The 16,554-nt window shown below is 39.5% G+C and overlaps 1 protein-coding gene across 28 annotated transcripts in view; it reads right to left on the bottom strand.

Moving 5' to 3' along the window:
• ARPP21 (cAMP regulated phosphoprotein 21) overlaps positions 1-16,554 on the bottom strand; it is a 236,553-nt gene that overhangs the window by 29,717 nt on the left and 190,282 nt on the right. For all 28 annotated transcript variants that reach the window (XM_088063698.1, XM_088063692.1, XM_088063744.1 and 25 more), the window contains 2 exons: positions 14,473-14,736; positions 6,948-7,074 (listed from right to left, as the gene is read on the bottom strand). In XM_088063698.1, coding sequence (XP_087919824.1) covers positions 6,948-7,074; positions 14,473-14,736 — 391 coding nt within the window. The remainder of the gene's footprint in view (positions 1-6,947; positions 7,075-14,472; positions 14,737-16,554) is intronic.

The following is a 16,554-nucleotide window of genomic DNA, read 5'->3' as shown; positions in this document are numbered from 1 at the left end:
GGGTATCACATATCCTTGCCAGTTGCTAAGGAAACCAGCTGCTTTCTTTGGGAAGACTCAAAGGCTGCCTCCTTCACATACCCACACTATCAGCATTATTTCACTTGCAAACAAACAAAGGAGAACTTTCAACAATTGCTCACTTGCTATATAAATTCATACATTCTATATAACTACCATTTGTGAGCCAAAATAAAAATATCCCTGCAACTGCAGAGGGATGATGTTCTTGTGGGAAGTTTAGGAAAACAAGAGCCTATGACAAAGGCTGAACAAAATTCAGGTAAAGACACTGGGACTTTATAAAGTATCAGACTGGTTAGCAGAGCACTGCTTCAGATACTGCAACATCATTCTTGAGTTCCTCTGCCCTAACACTGAACACATGCCGTGGGCCCTTCCTCCAGCATACTCACACATGATTCTTCTACTGTATCCCAATCTAAAAATGTATCCTGCTTTATGGAGTTTTACAACTGCAAAGTGTGCTTTGATTCTTAAATCCTCAATCAATAGCAACTGTGAGGCAAAAGCTCTCCCTGCTCCTCCTTCCCGCAGTGCAGATCTCTGGTGTATGTTCAGAATATTTCTGCATTATTAGCTGAGACCCAAAAGTCCTCTACTGCATCCTGTTGCATGCTTTCATCTGCAGAATAGCTACAGAGAACTGAGCCCTAAAGTCTACAGACCTACTCTGTGAAGCAGAGCTGGAGATGGCCTCTGCCGCTCCAGAAATGCTTTCTACCATTTCTGTCAATGATAGGGTTCCGCAAGTTCTACCAATGGTATCAGAATGGTATCAGAAAGGGAAAAAAAAAAAAATAATGAAATCTGCCTTTACTCTCAAGGACTAGAATAGAAACTATATAAACCTCTCAGTTATTCAGTGCTGTAAAAGTGGGAAGAAGTGGGAGCGCTGCACATTGATTCAACACAGAACTAGCAATGGAGATGATGTATGACTCTCTTTGGCAAAGAAAAGACAGAAACACAAAGATTCTTTGTAGACACTGTTGAATACCTTAGTGTGTTACCTTCATTTTTGTGTGGCCTCTATAATTTTTACAGAGGCTATTTTGAAGTTCTATCTACTGTACAATGCTGTTAGAAATCCTCCCTCTCTGTTGTTCCTGTACAGTAACTGAAAAGAGACTAACACATTCTCTAGAACAAAATTTAAAAAATTTGTATTTTACTATGAAACTCTAGAAATGCTGTCAGAAATGGCTTAAATTCTAATTAGTATTAGAGAAGTTGAATACAACTTGTGAAACCTTGAAAAAACCCCAGAAATAAGTGCCTGCCTTAAGACTATTTTAGCTGCTGAACCTACCAGTGTTCTCTTCCCTCAATATTTGCTCTCTCCTGGTGTGAATGCTGAATAATTAAACAAGTTATTTGAGGAAGAACAAAGCTCTTTGACAAAAGTGATTTCACCTTTTAATTTTCAGAGTCAGGTATGATGTAGGAAGTGTGATGGTATTAATTCTGCTATTAATTTAAATTACAGATATTCTGTAAAGTTGAATGCTGGTTCAGTACTGGTGCAGCGCTATGGCATAATGTCAGGAAGACAAAAGGATTTAGTGTTTGTAAGACTAGAAATTGAAAAAAAAGATTAGCTGCAGTCCTGACTTTCAGGAAGCTTCTCAAAAAATCTTGAATTAACTATTCAGTCACAGCATCCTCCTCAGGCAGAAGGAGGAATGAAATCCAGAGCACAAAACTTCAGGTAGCATGGGCTGAGACATCCTGTCTAAATGGAAGCGTGCTTGTAGGTAAAACTCTAAGCTTCTGGACAATTTAAACATAAAATACTTGAACAGAAACTAATAATATCCTTGTGGATCACTTCAAGATCAGAGTTTTGAACTTAGTCCAACTGAAATTTCTGCAAACTCCTTCTTGAGCCGATCCTACTATTTCACAAAATTATTTTACATTTCAAAGCCTTCCATCGGCGTTAATGAGCATAGCATTACACTTAAGTATCCAGAACAGTAGGGCCCTGTCCCTCCCATTCCTGTCAAGCCTCTGTGAAAATGAGATGCACTGCCCTTGCAATGCTTTTTAGCAGCAGCAGTATCTGCTGAAAAAAACAGCACTGAACACAGATGGACACCTTCCATACAAATCTGTTTCAATAGTGCAGTAAGCAATTACTGTTAGAGAAATAGTTTCTTCAGATAATTAGATACTTAAAAATTGAAGTTGTTTATGTTTATATAAGCAGAGAAATTATAGACAGAATTATGCAAACAAATCCATCATGGACCATGAGCTCCTGTCAGGTTGCTAATGAAGGTAGAAAGCAGCAATCTTTCTTTATAAGGTTCTCTAATGACCATGATAACAAAACAATTTTTTTTTTAGTACTCCACATTTCCCTTCCCCCATTTTTTTTTCCCACTAAGTATCAGTTTATAGTGACAAATGCTTTCAGAAGACAAAGAGGATGAAAGAGGCTTGAAGTTAACACTCTTCAATTATGCTGACACTGAAATGATTAAATTAAGCAAAAATTCAGTATTTCATTGTCTATTTGACTCTGATTCCTACCTAAACAAATTTATGGACTTTGTTAAAGTACATTTTGTCTTAACTTTGTTTCAGAGATGCATTAAAGAGACAATCACCTCTTCTACTTCACTGAAAGCTGCAAAGGCTCATAATACTGTTCTCCATAAGAAACCTTTTCTTCAAGACAAACACTTACTGTTTACAGAAGACCCATGAATATTGATTAAGAAGGGACTGTACATTCAGACTATGCAGATATATACTTTCCTCACAAAAGAACTTTCTTTTCCTACTCTACACAAACAAATATATTGCTTTTAGAAAAAAAATAGAGAGATTTCCTATGCTCTCTGAGGCTTCCCATGATATCTGGGCCCTAAAATAGGTTGTAATGGCGTTGCTTGTTGATTCTTGAATGTATGAGAAATCCTAAAATCATTACATTAATTGCCAGGATTACAGAACAACAAATTATGTCAAATAGCATCTTATTTTTTCTGGAAATAATATAGTGTAAACTTTTGGCAGGAAAACTTACTATCAAAATACTATAGATCTTAGCTTTAATCTCCTCAAAAGATTATTTCATTGCTGATGCAAAACACTCCACAGACTTTTACCTTACAACTGCGTGATAAATCAAGCTAACAGCCTCTTAGAACTAGGCCCAAGCAAGAAGATAAATATTATTTTATCCATAAAATTTCTGTTGCGCTCTGAAATTATCCGGAAGATGAGGCAAACATACAACAATGAGCCAAAGAAGAAAAGAAATAATTTGTTGCAGCTTGTTCATTTGTGAACAGCAATAAGAACAGTTGCACATCCAAAGATAATACTTATGTATTTATCCTGCTCATACTTATGAAGCACTTCAGAGATGAAAAATCCTCTAAGTGCTGAGCATTTGCTAAAATGGAAGAAAATAGAGGCACAGATAGAAAATAACACATTGCTGACTTCTTCTATCATGAGAAAATAGAAATAATTACTGATTTATCAGCAATACATCTCTATTTTTCTACTCAGACAGTAACTAGGATCAGTCTATCAAAATAGAGATAATTACTGAAGAATGAAATACTGATGATGTTAGATATGTAATTCACAGAGTACTGCTAGATGCAAATACAGAAATAATATTTTCTTCCAGGTGCTTACAAAACTGGGCACTTCACAATATCACCTGTTACAGAGTGCAGAAATAGATAACAGCAACATACCCAAACAGTTTGAAAAATGAGCATGTTGTTTTTGAGAATACCTGCCTAAACACACCTTAAGAATCCACCTATGACGTCCTTCATATGCCATGGTGTGACAGACACCAGCTCAACCCTGGCCCCACCCAGTGGCAACACTGAAAAAATTTGCACTGAGAAGCTCTGAACACAAAAATGGTGCAGAAAAAGCATAATGAAGAAGAGCAACAATGGCATGAGTGAAACAGAAGTATTTCTGTTTACAGTGATACCACATTTTGGCTTGAACAGCAATGAACGTAATTCAAATGGCAGACATTTGTACAAAAATCGTCATGGAGGACACTGTTTGTTCTAGGCTTCTGCCAGAAATGGGTCACTTAGGTTCTCACATAAGCCAGCACATATGCAAATAAAAATAAAAAAGGTAAATAAACACAGAAAATGTTTTCAGCCTTCTCTCCAAATGATTTATTGCTGCCAGAGCTCTAATCTAATTTTAGGTGAGCTCATCCTTTTTTCTGCCCTGGAACCATTTTAAGTCAATACTGCTATCCTTCCAAAGCCACGAGAGAGTACAGGCTCCCTCAGCCACCACAGATGCTGTGCAGACATTTTACTTTGGCTGTCTGCTGTAAAAGACATCAATATCGCTTCATCCAGAAGAGACCTTTTCTAACAAAAATGAAAACAAATTGCCTATATTGGATCAAACTTTGACCTCTGCATCCCAAAGTAGGGGAAATAAGATCTGAACTCCTTGTTGTTGCTTTGAGAGCTTCCAAAAGTTCCTGCAGGCAGGCAAACTTAATTTTAATTAAATATTTCCTGAGCTGCCAGGCTGAGGTCGCCTCCTTGCTCACCCTGCCGTAGGAGCCAGCCGGCAGGTCCAGGCAGCCAGCCAGGCTCCCACGGGCCTGCCTGCAGCTGTCCTCTCGCCAAAGCAGCAGCAAGTGATGCGAGGTCTTTGGGGAAACCATTTCAGAAATCATCTTCTCATCTGCCTCCTTCCCATCTGTTCACCCTTCCCATCCTCAGCACTCCCGTACTACACTCTGTTTCACTATTTTCCATCGTACCTTCTTCTTTCGGGCCCCTTGTTATCTCTGGCTCCTCATGCTCTGATCTGAAGCTAAGTCTGTGTGGGAAGGACAGCGGTAATCTGAAACACCTGTTTGTGCATTGCTATTTTCTGGTCATACACAGCTATTTGTTTCCCAAATACCAAGAGATGCAGTGGAACATAAATCTGAACGATTCTTACACCACCTCCAAGACAAGACCTGTAGGGAACTTCAGTCTGCTTCCTGTCACACTTACCACACGCTGGGACTGTGACTAGGGGAGAGGATGTATCAGAGGCCAAAGGGATGAACCAGCTTGCAAAATTGTTCTCAGACATGTCTCGAGATCTGAGAATAGCTAAACACTTAAAATCATCGCCACAGCAGGGAGTCTAAACTGTAGGCACAATGTTTTCATTTTTAAACAAGAGATAAAAATAATGCTTCCAACAGAGCAGGCAGCTGAAAGAGTGAATTGCAGGGAAAGACTGATGCGATAGAGATTTTACACAAACTCCTTGACTCATGTTTTCCAAACATGTAAGGAAAACGATGCCGTAAACACTGAAACAAAATTAGCATTTGCATCTCTGCATTGTCTGCACTCACACATAACAGTTCCTGCGCTACAATATATCTTTAAAACTGGGATTTTCACACAGCTGGATCTTCTCTAGAAGATCACTCATACTTCAGACCACCTCTTGTGCGTATCACTTACCATTAATTTCCACTAGGCTATAGATGTAGCATTAAACTGATAAATACGGTTTTATAATAACACAGTAGATCCAGATAATGTCATCTAAGTTGATTTGCACTTTGTTTCAAGGATCCACTATACAGAGATAATAAATATGGTACCAGACTGTCAAGCAGGAGAAGCTAGAAGAGACAGATGACCTTTGTGCAATACTTCACCCTCTTCTCTCTCAGGAATGTACAACATGAAGGTATGAAAGCAGACACAGTCAGTCACCACTGACACCGACCAAAATGTCACCAATTTTATTAGAACACAGAAGAGCATAAAAAAAAGTAATGAATTGCTTAGTTATAGCTGTGTTTGCTGTGCCTTTGTCTCCCTGAGCGCCTGAGAGAGTGGAACAAAATTGCCAGCAGTCACATTACGGAGATAGGTTGACAAGCTGGATGACCCCATATGTCTTGTTCACATCTCGTGTCTGGGCTCTTGACTTGCATCTTAAATAACTTTCATATCAAGGCTTTTGCAGGGAACCTGCTTTGCCGTTCTAAAGGGTTTCTGCCAAACTGAGATCGAATGATGAATGCTTTGTTCTACCTGGCATGTCTGGAAAAACAAAACCCACCCTTCTGCCTCCTCCCCCTATGCCTGGAGTAGCGTTTTTGAGACGCCCTATGAGGGAAGGCGTGCACTAAAGAAACAGACAGAAAATAAATAAAAAAATAAATAGATAAAAATAAATCTCAAACACCAGAATTGTTTATTCCCTTGAAACGTGACAACTCCTTGCCAACCACAATTCCTGCTCTCTCCCAACACGGACCAGCCCAGCTCTCCCTCTTCTGCCCCTCTTACTCTGGAGTCAATCCGGAGTGGCATGACACAGCAGGAAAAGAGACCGGTTCACTGTGAGACCTGCTACTCACTCTCTTACAGTGTAACGGCCCCCCTTCCAGCCGCACGGCGCTGCGGGCGGCCGCTCCCGACGGCCACCAAACACACAGCCTTGCTGCTCCCCAGCCCAGGGACAGCATCAGGTGGTGGAGCACAACCGGCCCCTTCCGCAGCCCTGCAGACCTGTCCACCACGCAGGGTGATACGAACACTCGAGGAGTTTCCGTGACGGAGGGCAGCCACGGTGCTTGGCTTGAACGTGCAGGGTGACTGCTCACACCAGCTGCCTCTCAGCTCTCTCTGTGCCCAGCCACTTGGAGCATGGACACTGAGGACACAGCAGCACGGCATGCAGGACGGCAGGGATGCAGGATGCAAGCCCTGCTCTTCCATCGCTTGGAATGTACAAGCAAAAGGTTTCTCAATTTGTAATTTTCACCATATTTTCAAACAGAACAGCAACCGGCTTTCTCCTCTGCTGCTCAATCAGAGCACAACCAACAGGTTTCACCTGCAAGGGCACTGCGAGCAGCTGAAGGAACGAGTACCAGATGTACATACCTGCTTGCTGGGCAGTCTGGGGGATCTGTTGACTCCGCTGTGCGTTGTACTGAACTGAGGCAATGGGTCTGTACTGCTGAGTTGTTGAGGTAGGGTACTGACCAGATGGGTAGTAATACACTGGCATCTGCAAAGAAAGAGAACAGTAAACTCTAGAGATCAAAGATTCATAAAATGGAATAAAACAGGGAGGGGGAGCAGGAGTTCAAGTCAAGCATATTAATGGTAACAGCAATCAAGAGAAGAGGTTTGCCTCCTGTCTCTTCAAGAGTCACTGCTTGCTTTCAGCTGTGCTAGGAAAAGGGCTATCAGTACCCACATTTATTTTCAGATACTTTAAGAAATAGGAAAAAAAAATTAATTGAAAGAGGAAAAAACATATAGGATTCATAAAAAGCTACATGTATATACCAAAGAAAAACTATCACAATAACATTTTATCACAGTAAAATATCAAAAGCTGAAGAAAAATGGCTGCAAACAACACCTTCTGTATCAACATAACACATACAGACTGCTTGTTGAATCACTAAAGGAGCTCTGGAGAAAATGGTCCAGTCAAAGCAAGGAGTGGCCTGGAGTACAAATATGTAGAAACAAGGTGAAGAGCACCGTGGAGTGTGTGCACTTGTAAGGAAATTATCAGATTGATGCTTCTGTTTAACAGGTACAACCCTCCTTACATGAACATTTCCCTCTAAAGCCTTTCTTTCTCTTGGTGTGAAAACAATTACAGTTCAAAAAACAATCATAGCTGTTTTCTTGCAGGAGCTGAGCGTAGGCATCAGTTCTGCTAGATGTGCTTCTTTTTTTTCCTATTATTATTGTCATTATAGAGAAGCGTGTACTACATCTCCTTATCAGACAGGTGAACATGAAATTTTGAGGGTGACTGGAGCAAAAGATTTTTCCTATACATGCCACACCACTGTTACTGAGACATTTGAGCTAAACAGTTTTCAACTGACCCTTCACAAGTTCAAAGCACTCAAAATTTTTCATTTTCAGCTGTCAGGGATACTGTAGGCATCTGATAGAGTTTGGCAATGCATGGTATCAACAGACTGCAAGAGACACAGGCTTGGGAGAACATTGCTTCTCTCACAACTTCTGCCACAGCTGTCAGCATTTCTTAATAAATCATACAATTTTTTTCTCACTTTGTGCATGGCATTTATCCTACGTAGACATATGCACAGTCAGACCAAATGCTTTTATTTTTTTCATGCAAAAACAAGATTTTTGCCACTTTTATTTGCATGGAAGAAAAATTCCTGATACAGATCATTCAACTTGATCACCCAATAAAGTTGGCAGGGACAGAGACAAGACTACTAGGACAGTAGTTAGAATTTCCTTGAAAAATTTCCAGTCTCAGATGAGGAAAAAAAAAAAAATGGCACAGACACAAAAGACTAGGCAAGAATAGGCCATGGATTGCTACTTGGGCAAGTAGAAGCCTACTGAATGTGTAACTGTGGTGGGAGAAGAATTAGGATTAACAAAGCTGGACTGGGTGGTGTTGGTGAAGTTAATCCTACAGATCGACTGACAGTCAACAGCATCTGTCAATCAAGAGTCTGAACACCCATTCATTCTTCAAGGTCTATTAATTTTTCTTTTCAAGCAATTGACTTTTTTCTCCATCTCTCTGCTTGTATAAGCCTGATTCAAAAAAGTATGAGAAAAACAAGGTTTGACTGGAAAATGTTGCAAGCCTCCAGATAATACCAAGTGACACCTAATGGCTACAGCCTGGCCTCAAGCCATTTGTTTTGTGACTAATGCAAAAAAAACCCAAAAACAACAAAATGCCTTTGTAGAATGGACACCACCACTAAGAATTTGTTTCTCTGCAAAGAAAAGCCACAAGGAATAGGAAAGTGGACCCACATGTTTAAAAGCGTGCTTTAAGCAGTAGAAACTATGGATCAGGAAAGTTTAGTGTGATAAACTCGTCTTGTGGACAGCTGATTGTTCTCAGCAACACTCCACTACAGGAGGCTTGAAAGAAATGAGGAGGCCCACTCTAAGTCAAGTCAATGCAAATAGTTTACCTGCCTTGGAGCAGGGGGAACAGAACAGACATTCTTTCAAATATTCTTTATTTCCTATTAACATATTCGACAAACTGAAGAATATTAAACCCCTGTGGAAATACTCTAACTTTTCTGCCAGCAGCTTAATCTCACTTAAAGGATTTATTTGATCTGTCCTAAACTTCCTCATTTTCCATTGCAGACAAGCCCCTAGATATTTAAAAATACATGAGCATTTGAGAATAATGAGAATTATCTCTTGGGAAATGATTCTGTAGGTATTAACCTTAAAACATAACCTGAAGAATCTGTTTTGAAGTCAGGTTTATAGTTAAACATGCTGAGCACAAATATATAAACTGAAGCATACACTTATTTATTTTTACCACACACATAAATCCTCAGCATTTGTCAAAGGGTTGTCTCCCTTGTTCTCATTTTCTCAATTCATTGGAGTACATTTGTTATGCAACCCACTTATAAGTTTATGAGAGTGCAATCTATCAGCATGAAAAAATGGTTAGTAGTAGCAGGGTAAAAAAAAAATTATTTCACTTATAAAGATTAATGAAAGAATTAGACAGTCACACACACACAACATGAAAACAAAAGGTTTGGCTTTTGGTAGGTTTTGTTGTTTTGGTTTTTTGTATGTGTATTTTTTGTTGTTTTTTGTTTTGTTTGTTCATTTTTTGATTGCTGGGGTGGTCAGTTGTTTTTTTTTAAAGCTCACACATTAAAAGAAGGGTTTGATGTAAAATATAGACATGGTCTAAAATAGTTCTTCTATGCTTGAGGGGATTGGAAGGATCCATTCCATTTATCTTGAGTACATCTCTGTGTCAGTAGCTGAAATGTTATTTTTCCTTTCTGATTCTACTTTGGTGAACACTGGAATTAGAGAGATCAGAGATAACAAGTATCACTTACATCATCTACTCTGATCCTCTTGAATTTTTTTGTTTCTCACCACGTCAGTATTACTAAAACATTTACTTATGTACTCTTCAACAAGAAAACATTATATCTCTTTAGCAGCCAAAAAACATGCCAAATTATACTTTAGTTGCATTCCCATGTGAAATGCACAACCTAACCTTCAACCTTTTGCTTGTAAAACATTTTATTTACAGGACCAGAAGGTTTCCGTAGCACTAACAAGCATGCCAATGGTCACCCTAAAAATAAAATAAATGTACCAAAAAAATGCGCTTCTAAGACCCTAACCTAAATAAATGTCACCTTCTTTAGTCTAAAAGCATAGTTTTTTGATCTTACTCCTTGACACTGAGAAAAATAATTTTTAGTATGATTTTTAGTAATTACCTTGTTTGTAGGCTGACCACTGCATTCTAATTTTTCCCTCCTATACAACACTTTAACTTAAATTGTAACAGGACTAGGTGTGTCACTTCAGAGATGCTCATGAATTGGCACAGTCAGACATTACTTTTTCCTCTTTCTAATGTGCTTTGTCCCTAGATGATGTACAGAGATTCAGTGCAGCATTGGCTTTTTGCCTTGTCCTGTCCACATACAGTCTGGAACCCATTAGGAGGCTGGGTGTCTCTCTAGCTGCTCTCCAGCAGCGCCCATGAAATTCACTGCTACATTGGTTATTTCCTCGTGGCAGGAACAGGAGTCCACACACACTTCAGGATGATTTTACTTCCATAAACTGCCTCCCTACTGGCTTACAGCTTGATTCAGACATCAGACTGCTACTCTACCTTCTCTTAACACTGCTGATACCCAGGAAAGCTTGGACTAACACCTTCAGCCAGATGCTGACACCACTGCTAACACAATTGATACAGGCACATAAATGGGAGTGAAGAAGACAAGAGAAACCCCAGTGATGCACAGACATGTGAAGGTGCCATTTCTTCCCAATATCTAACTGACAGGGATCAGTCATTCTTCAAGGTCTCTTCTCTTCCTCCCTGCCTCCTCCATAATAATTTCACTAGCAGGTAACAAAAAGTAATGCCTTGTAAGATGTCCTCCAATATAATTTTCAAAGATCATCAAGGAAAGCCCTGCTCATTTGCAGTGACTCCCCAGCCTTCTTCATAACAAGCTTCTTAAAGGAGATATGCTATGAATAAAGATTTTGTCTTAGGGTGATTACAGACTCTCAAGGAGAAGGCTTCTGCAAAGAGACAGATGATTAAAGATGACATAAAATTAATGATGACACAAAATTAATTCAGGTGAAAAATCCCTCACCATGTAAATTACATCGCCAGGCTTCTCCAAGAATTCATGCCATCTCACTTTTGGATATCATTTTACCAGTATACCTTCCATAAAGACTAAGTAAGAGGTGAAAATAACTTTTAAGGGAGGATATTCTTTTCCATTGACATAATATTCTCATTTTTTCCACTTTTCATTTGCAGAGGCAATGACAGGTGCCATTGTTGAAGTACTACAAAGCACAATGTGGACTCTTGTTAAAGTGTTTGGTCCATTGATGCTACAGAAAAACTATGAGAAAGAGAAGAAAATTGAAAATAAAGAAAACAAAGATATATATATGTTTGATATTCATGATAGAAAGCAAACAGGCATTTGTTGCTAAAAATCCCATTCAGAAAACCACAGGTAATGGTTGGGATTTGGGTTGTTTTTTTGGGTTTTGGGTTTTTGTTTTGGTTTTTGTTTGTTTGGTTTTTTATTTGTTTGTTTGTTTTTCCTTACTGGCTGAACAAAGAGAAATCTTTATTTTTAGTTTATTAAATGATGACTTTATTGTCAAGCTGGGGAATACCTGTGATGAAACAAGAAGCTAAAAAGAAACCCAAAGGTTTCTTTCACCACCTCTTAGGCTTGTCATTTCAAACTCAGTCTGCTTCTGCTTTAATACAGACTGGAGAAAGAATCTTGGAGAGTAGCTGTAGATTCACATTTAACTGAACTTTAATAGAAAAGCTAGTGATTTAAATGCAGTACCATTGAGTGTGTAGGCTTGAAGCATTTCTTTCTCCTCCTTTCAGCTCCTAAAGGAAATGATCATACTCACATGATCTCCACCCAAGTTTTCACTGCTATTTTCCAATAGCATGCAAGGGTATCACAGCCAACCTTATCAGCAGTGCATTTACAGGAACTAATTAGCCATTAAAGTCATGCCTCTTTTATACTGGTATAAATTCAATAGCAACATTTAAGATATAAAAATGCTTTTACATTGATTGCATTGCATTGATTAATGCATCACATAATGTTTTGCTTCCATTACCATCTTTATTGCTTTCTCTTTTTCCCAGAGCCTGCCTCAGACCACCTGCTATGGTGTCTGAGAGCAGCCTTACTATTACATCAAGCCCCAAAAAGTAACAACAGCTGACTCAGGCTGACAACAGCCACTGCCACAGTGAAGCTGTGCCACTGGCACGACAAGGATTTGGGACCTACCTGCCAGAAAGCTAAGCTCTCAGGGCAGAAGAACTACTATTTCTCAAGGATTCATTCTTATCTTTTTATAAGAGGGATCCCCCTATTTGCCATCCATGTGCTGCGTGTAGTATTCAAACCACTTTGTAGGACTGAAGTGAATGAGATAAAACTTGATGTGTGAATCAGAAGCTCTGTGCATGCAGATGCAGAGAGTGCTTTTCCCTCTCTCCCTTCTGGCAGACCAAGGCCACTATGTTTTCAAGGGAGAGGGGCATGGGCAGCAGGCCCTAAACCCTGCCATGGCCTCTACCACAGGTATCTGACAAGGATTTTTTGGAACAGCAACAAGCTGGAGATGGATGTTATCTGCAGAACCAGAGGAAGCTTACAGCATTGAATTTCTCACCTTTCTACATCTTCCCCTGAGGAAAAACCATTCCTCAGTGAATAACTGAAGTTGTTGCAAAGCCAAAAGATATTTTTCTGCTGTCAATAACTTTCCACTTTGTTAAAATATAGGAGGAAAGCCGCTGGGGTATGGACAGAGACACAGTGACCATTAGACACACCAGCACTGTACTGGTCCTACAGTGGGCAAACCAACCCAAAGCAGCCCATGCAACGCCAACCAAGGCGGGTCTAGCAGGGACCCCAGGGCGAGCTGAACATCTGGCCTCACCCAAGGGGGTGAGGAGTGATGTGGGGTCTCTGTCAGGACAGGCAGCACCATCCTGCAGCCCATTCAACTCCCACAGCAAACCCTGGCTGGCAGAGCTGGGAAACATCAGTGCCTGCTGTGGTGGCAGCCTGTAGAACATGGTGCTCACATTTCCCTGGGTCACTACAAGTGTCACGAGGTTGGACTAAATGATGCTGGTAAACACTGGGGGTTGTACATGAGGACTAAAGCCTGGACAGCCTCTACTTAGGAGACACAATCTAGGTAGGAAGATGGATTCATCAGGGAATTGTGCTCATTAGGACATTCTTTTCTCCCAAATTTTAAACAACAACAAGCCTGCTACATATGGCAAACTGCGAAATATTTTCCTACCAATACTTTTCTACCAATATTTTCAATTTTTTGTAAAAGAAATCACATTATATTGAACTTCAGCTCCTTCAAACTTGATTTTGTCAAGCCTTCTTTCAGAAAACAAAGCTACATATTTTTTAACCACAGAAAATATGGATTGTACGGCTCTCTATGGGATGTCAGCATCCAGTTGTCTTCAGATTTCTTTTATTGTTAATTAGTGATCTAATTAACTGGATCCTTAGCCCACTTAAAGCACTGCAACAGTAAAAATTCTTCATTCCTATGTCAATACCGAATTTCATTAATAAACACAAATGGAGATTTTAAGTGAGAAGAAGTAAGCAAAAACCAGCCCCTTCCAATTTGGTTTACAATAAAGTTATATTAAAAGAAATTGTGAAGTTTTCTACTTTATTTTTGCATTTTTTTCTTCCAAAGGATAAAATGGAAACAAGAGAAATGCTATTAATACCATTTAAAGTAGAATTTAAATGAAGTTATTTATAATTGGATAAAGAAATTTGTCTTTTTAATGTGTATGCCTTGAAAATTGGCCAGAAAGTCATCTGTGCATTTTACTTTTTGACAGTAATCACTTTCAATATTCTGTAAAGGTACCCAGGAGACAAGCAGAGATGTTTGGTAGTGAACAGTAAAACATAATCAGTCTTCAGGAAGACAGTTAAAATTACTGATCTGTGACACCTCACATGTTCAAGTCAATTAAATATGATTAACGACTACCTGGGCTGATGTGCTTTTTGCTCTTTCAGTACATGCACAGGGAAAAAGGAGTGTGGGCATTTACTCACCCTCCTCCTTCATATTCATGTGCAGATGTGTCACGGAGTACGAACATATGTTCAGAAAACATTTTGAGGAGAGGGAAGGAGCTGATGAAACCCAGGGAACGATAGAGGCTTTGCAAGTATCCCGCTGCCTAAAGATCTGCTAGACTTTTACCAGGGGAAAAATAATATCTGGAATTTCTATTCCCTTCCTGATGTTGTGAAGGGCGCGAAGTGGCAGGGAAGGTTTTGCCTACCTGAGCAGGTGGCGGTGGCTGTTGCACGAAGCCCTGGGGCGGCGGTGGCGGCTGCAGCACCTGCTGGGACACCGGGGGTCCTGAACCCGTGAAGCCTCCTGGGGGAAGCTGCTGGCTCGGGGAGGCCATGATGTAACCTGTCTGCTGAGCAGGCTGCTGCAGGATCGGCGAGGGGTACACGGGGCCAGAGGGCGACTCGGGGTTGTCTCCTGATGATTGACGACTTAAGCTCATCTGGTTAAACTGCGCTGTCATGTCATCTCGCTGCGGGGCAGAAGGCAGGAGGAGAGGATATAGACATGATGCCTGCAGCAGGCACATGGATTAGCAAAACAAAATAGGTTCAGAGCGTGAGGTGGGGAAAGGAATCACTCAGCTGCAAGCCATGCCATACTTTGCAAGGATATCTACAAAAATGGAGGCAATTAAAATGAAAATCGCTATAAATGCTTTGACAAAGACTTCCAGACTGCAAGATGAATGGCATCATTTGGCAAAAAAGCGAGTTCTTTTGGTTCTTCCCCTGCCACCCTCACCTTTAATTCCAAAATGACAAGTGAACTTTACAGTGCTCAAAAGAAGACATTTTAAATGTAAAGGGCATGAAATTAACATTATGGATACCTCTATCCTCAAACACAGAATTTGTCAGCCAAATGCATGCTGGTAATTTCACCTGTGTTTCAAATTGATCCCAAGAGGAATTCAGTAGGATTCAGTTGCAGATCTTTCCCCTTATGGACTGCTTTGAAATTTTAAGGTTGTAAACACAGAGAAAGTAAAAAAAAATCCTAAGCCTAATGTTGCTACTTCAAGGCTTTTTATTATGTGTTGGAGAGAAACAAGTTCTATATTTGATTGAAGGGGGAAAGAAAAAAAAAAAAAATCTGTGCTAAGATAAACGTACCATATAAAGTCAATGGACCTAAGTTCCATTAAATGCTAGTAATAATACAGGCATTCTGAACTGTATCTGCTCATTCTTGCAAAAAGATTCATACTATTGAATGCTTTCAAGGTTATTCTGTGAAGGTCAAAGATTTACACGTGTGGGCGTGGTTCTAGGCATCTTCATTTGTGCTCATATTGTAAGACCTTTAAATACCCAACATAAAGCTCCATCATGTGCTAATACACCAATTACAGATAGGAACTAAGCACCATAAAAATGTTTTTTGCTCAGAAAATCCATACTATTTTTTAAAAGAAGCCTCTTAATATTGTTAGCAGCCCTTTGGTATTTATTCTCCAAAACCATCCTGCACAATGCGTTTAATATCCAGAAACTTCAAAATGTGTTCAAAATGAAACAAAACAAAACAAAACGTTTGCTTGTAGAAAGCACTGCTGGGACTCACCCTCAAATACAGAGACTCACCCTCCCAACTGAGAGCAGAGGTCGTGGATCAATGTTTTAAACACTACTGACAGATCATCAGGTGGCATATGGAAGAAATGCTGTAAACTTCACCATCATCCTACATTCATATTCAGACACATAAGTTGTCTCTGTGAAGCTGTTCCTTTAAAAAGCTAGCATACTCATTACCAGAATGGAAAATTACTGCAAATAGATTCTACAAGAAACTTCACTGAGCCAGGAACGCCTCTAGATTTTCACAAAAGAGAGAAACATCTTCAAACACATATAATCTATATAGTGTTTGTATAATGTACTTTATATTGAAGATAGAAATTCAGATGACTTTTCACTATTAAATTAACTGAAACAAATATTAGCCTTCTTACGACTGTCACTAGGGCTATACCTGATATTCCTGCAAGAGAATTAGCATTGAGATATGCAACTTTTGTTCAGCATAGAATATTTATTTTCCTTTAAATGGTATTACTCATCTACTAATCATTAATAACATTATTTTATCTGAAAGGATTCGGCTTTGTTTCCAAAGCTTACTATAACAATGTGACTTTGGGAAAAAAAAATAATCAATCATGAACGAGATTACTAGAGCAAGAGAGAAAAACAACAGAAAGAGATCTCCTAGGGCCTCTTTAAAATGTCAGCTTCATTTTAGAACAGTATAATCTTAGCCCTGTAATCACCAAGCCAGAATCAGA

Source organism: Pseudopodoces humilis, chromosome 1, assembly GCF_049639895.1.
Source record: "Pseudopodoces humilis isolate 2021_Gansu_Grassland_sample_001 chromosome 1, ASM4963989v1, whole genome shotgun sequence".
In the NCBI taxonomy this organism is placed as follows: Eukaryota; Metazoa; Chordata; class Aves; order Passeriformes; family Paridae; genus Pseudopodoces; species Pseudopodoces humilis.
The sequence above is the reverse complement of the archived record's forward strand: the minus strand, read 5'-3'. Positions and strand labels throughout refer to the sequence as shown.